At 33.2% G+C, this 4,987-nt stretch overlaps 1 protein-coding gene across 1 annotated transcript; it reads left to right on the forward strand.

The window, feature by feature from the left end:
• The first annotated feature begins 4,215 nt into the window (after window positions 1-4,215).
• Window positions 4,216-4,674, forward strand: LOC103961486 (S-protein homolog 24-like). Its single transcript, XM_009374041.2, has one exon. The coding sequence runs from the start codon at window positions 4,216-4,218 to the stop codon at window positions 4,672-4,674; it is 459 nt and encodes a 152-aa protein (XP_009372316.2).
• The last annotated feature ends 313 nt before the right edge of the window (window positions 4,675-4,987 follow it).

The following is a 4,987-nucleotide window of genomic DNA, read 5'->3' on the forward strand; positions in this document are numbered from 1 at the left end:
CTTTTTTTTTTTTAATGAGTAAATAAGTTTATGTTGTGAAACAAAGAGTGGTTGTCTTTATCCAATGTATGATAGTTGTTGTCCTTATGCAGTATATGGTAGTAAGTTTCATAAACATACCAAATCAAATATGAGGTGGAATATGCATGCTAACATGGACATAGGTTAAGGGATGAATTTAATTTTTAATCTTAGTTTAAGGAATTAATTTAAAAATAATCTTTTCTAATGAGTATAATGAAGCTTCTATAAAAAAAAAACTATAAAATGGGATTAAGTTCAAAAATAAAACAAATAGTGCAATCTAATTAATTTGCTCCCTTTTCTGAAATTGTGCAAAGCCGGAAAAGAGGTAAAGAATTTTCATAACTGAAAAAACGTAGAAAAAATCCATAATTTAATGGACCACAATTTCGCCACCTTAGGAAAATGCTAGGAAAATTTCTTTTTATACCATATTTGTAAATCGTATAATGTGTTATCAATACAAAAAAAGCACGTTAGACAAACTTTTAAGTAATAATTCATTCATCAATAATCACGCCATATGGTTTATAATTTAAATAGATAGTATGTATAGCTTATATATATATATATATACACACACACACACACATGTATGTATATGTATACAAGAAGAAAACGAGTCCAACATTACATATAATCTGCGAAACAATGAATGATTTCAATCGTCATGCGTTTCTCTTTGTGTGTGCAGCACTAGCCCTAAGTGCCTCATGCCTAGCAAATTTCCATGAAGACAATTGGGAGCTTCGTCCTGAGAGATGGCATGTACACGTGGTAAATAACTTGGGCGCCAGAAAAACATTGTTCGCCCATTGTCAGTCCAAGAATGACGATATCGGAAACCGTACCATAGCACCGGGGGCTGAGATCACTTGGAGCTTCAAGCCGAACTTCTTCGGGACGACGCTGTATTGGTGTTACACGCGCACGGACCATGAGCATACGGCGTTCGATGTGTAATGGGAGGAGAGTAAACATAATTGGCTGCGTTACAGATGCAACTATAAGGAATGCTTTTGGATTGCAAAGGATGATGGGTTTTATATACGAATTATTCCTGAAAAACGTGATGAGTTGATTCACAAATGGGAGCCGGGGTGGTAGAAGGTGAAGCTTATGATTATTAAATCAAACATTTGGAATTTTTTATATGAATTTTTCTCCATTCTCGCAACAATAAATCTGTTACAAATGTTTTTAGTTGTACTTTCCATAGTTATGCTCTATGCATGGTGTAAAGGAATTTAGTTGTTAAATTCCTCTGCATTCTGATTCAAAAGAAGAGAGCTCAAGAAATTATGTGAAGCGTACATGTATTACATTTATTGATTAGTACTGATGCATCTGATGGTTTATTTTTTAGAGTATACATGTCAAATTCTTAACATAGCTAATTAATTCATTACTTCTCACATTTTTCATAAGATTAGTGAGAACAAATCACTTTCTGTGGTTAACTTATTTACTGAGGAAAAAGAGAAGTAGAGGGTCGGCGGCAGACAAAGAGAGAAGAGAAGGGCTTATGCTGAATTTTCCACTCGGTGAAAGAAATTTCGACAAAAAAATTTCAATGAAAGAGATTATTTTTTTACCATCTTGACTAATTATCTTATATTTTCAGGATTAATTAATGGTTATTTTAAGCCAGAAAATTAGAGATTTTGAACCAGATTTTCTAACATAAACACATTCATATATACTACATTTTTATTTGGAGAAATTGGGATGCAATCCGCAGCTACTAATATGTTTTGACTGAAAACTTATTTGATTTTAAATTTTTGATCAAAGTTTTTGACTCTAGACATCAACATATTTGCATTTAAAACATCACATGTCACTATTTTACTATTTTCTTATAATTTCGAATAAACTTTCTGCCATCCATTAAATGTAATTAATTCATTACTTCTCAAATTTTCATAAAATTAGTGAGAACTAATGATTTTCTGTTGTTGGCCTAATTTACTAAGGTAAAAGAGAGGTAAAGGCTCGATGCCAAACAAACAGAGAAGAGAAGGGCTTGAAGATTTCTGTGTGTGATATTTTTCATTCCTTATACTGTTATTTATGTACTAATAAGGGAGAGAGAATCCTTGTTCTCCAAGTAATACATTTACACTAGGACACTATCTAAAAAATATTGTAGAATCCTACACATAATCTTACTATAATTTACACAATCACACTTCTAATGGAATTATGACTGCAATACTCCCCTTGAGTATGTAAATACTCAAGTAAATAATGCATTAGATCTTTATATAATGATGTAAAAATAGTTGATGAAGTCATCTTGTCTAGTCGGCACAATGAGCAACTGCGAGTCTAATAAATAAACAGATAAATGCATAAGTAGCAAACCTCACAAAGAGAAAAACTTGTGTGGGGCTTTACTTACCACTGGATTTTGCTGAGTGGCACTACAATCCAATCAAAACTTGCCACGTGGCAAGTCTTCAATATTATCTTTTATTTTTTTATTTAATATTTAAAACTTTCATAATTGTATTTCCTATTAATTGATATAAGATTAATTCAAGATTTCATTTTTCCTCTGATCTCCTCTGTCGTCCCTTTTTCTTCTCAAATTTTCTCTCTGCCGGCTTCTTCCCCACTCTGTGCATTTCCTTCCTTCATAATAATATGGGGCAAAAACAAAGTCATCTTCTCCAACTATCATGAAATGAAAAAAAAAAAAAAAAAAGGAAAATCCAAACCTATACTTCTTTTTTCCTTTTTTTTATTTTTTATTTTTTTTTACAAAAGCTGTTTATTAATTTTTTTTCAATTATAAGCACAATTTCATTGCCCAACAGCTCGTCCTGTTTTATATATCTCTGAGTTGTAATTTGCATGTTTATGTTTCTCCTATAAAGGATTAGAATATTTTGTAGCAAACTCTAAATACAATCTTGCAGACTCACTCCATACTATCGAGTTGATTGTTTCACAATTTCGTGGTTATCCTTCACTTTATTTTGGTTGAAGTACAACTATTTTGGTTGATTATCCATCTTTAACATGATGGTGGAAGTGGGAGAGAGAGAAGAAACTGAAGACTTCTATGGCAAAACATAAAAGTACCAAAGGGAAAATTTGGGAAGAAAAAGAGGGAGGGGGAGAAGAAAAATATACATCAAATTAATCTCATGATGTATATTAATTAGTAGGAAAAATAATTATGAGAATTTTAAATATAAAAGAATGATAAAAGATAATATTTAAGACTTGCCATGTGGCAAGTTTTGATTGGATTGTAATGCCACTCAGCAAAATCCAGTGGCAAGCAAAGCCCCACACAAGTTTTTCTCCCTCACAAAACCTGGCTATGGTAAAACCAAAGTAGGATAAAACTCATAGTCTAAGGAGAAAAGCGAGAAGTTGTATTAATTCAAGACTAAACGCCTTATGTTCCATTGTAGTTGTGCATATTAGTATCCACCGTAAATCCAAGAACGATAATTTGGAATTGTTAAAGCAATATAACCAAAACAAGAACAATGTTACTAGTGAATGAAAACGGATGAATGCAAAAGTGTATTAGGTTGAACTGTGAACAATATCGCTTTCTTTTAAGATGTTTTACCTAAGTTGTGCAAGTAGTCTCAATGCTACGCCATTCCCAAGATAAAAGATCCCAGAATTCCCTGTGTAGACCTTCCTTGCACAAATGATGGAATATACTTTATATAATTTTCCGCACAAAGAATATCAACAGAAGTATACATGGGATCCATGTACAGTGATCTGATGTGTATAGTTGAGGGCCTGTGCTATTGCAACCATGTAACTTCGGTTGAAAATGAACATTTGATATTAAAATGAATTAAAATTAGATGAAAAGACATATGATAGATGATGAGGTGTATGTTGAGCATACATCATAGTTTATGATGGTGAGCAAAAATGCTTCCCTTTTAATATTACAACTGTCACCTACTCATTCCTCTCTTTCACTATTCTATTGATGCCTTAATTACTAATTCGACAATTTCAGCACTTCATAATAAACCATGCTGCCAAACCCAATTGACCTAATCAAATTCTCTAATTAAACCCCAATTCATCTCCACCTGCCACACTCATTAAGTCTTAACAATTAATGTATATGTGCCTATAAAAAAAAAGCTTCTGAGAAGAATATGCATATTCACATTCTGAACTAGGAATCCCAATTTCCAAACCATGATGAGAGCCTTCTTAAGCCACACCATTTTCTTGTTACTTGCAATCTCAACACTTGTTATGTCTTCTCCGTCCTCCGCTGCCCCTGTTGGTCCTCATTCCGGCGACTACCTTGTGCAAATTCGAAACGAGTTGAGTGGCACCGCCACCATTTTGAAGGTCCATTGCAAATCCAATGGTGGAGGAGACTTGGGTAGCCATTGGATCAGCAGCGGTGAGCTTTTCACCGTACGTTTCCACAATGACAAATGTGTCTCAACTGAGTACTGGTGCAAGTTAAGCTGGGAGTACTCCAAATCCAAGAGTCATGGCGGCAACTATCGCTTCTTCAATTGCGACAAGTCGTTTCTCGAGTCATGTGGTTTCCAGGACTGCACTTGGAAGGTTAAGGATGATGGGATATATTTGCATGATCTTGATGAATTACAAGATTTGAAATATTATCACTGGCAGACGTAATATGATGGAATTAATTAATCCTTGTCCTACAAGAGGACTTAATTAGTAGGAATAAAACCATATATTTATATTTATATATGGTTGTAAGCTAGCAGAATTGTTATTTTTCTTTGTGGTGCCACAGTGCCACTTGAGATATAGCTCATTGGCCCTTTTTTTTATATATATATATTATATTATATGCTCTTGTTTCCCAACTTTTATATCAAAACAAAATAAATTTCAAAACATTTGCTATGTTATATGATTGTTCGTATTTTATATCATCTATCTATTCTGACCGAGATATACAATTGTAGATGACAGACAACTT

Source organism: the organism of the source record quoted next, unplaced genomic scaffold (genome assembly GCF_019419815.1).
Source record: "Pyrus x bretschneideri cultivar Hongxiangsu unplaced genomic scaffold, Pyrus_bretschneideri_v1 Contig10, whole genome shotgun sequence".
NCBI classification, from domain to species: domain Eukaryota; kingdom Viridiplantae; phylum Streptophyta; class Magnoliopsida; order Rosales; family Rosaceae; genus Pyrus; species Pyrus x bretschneideri.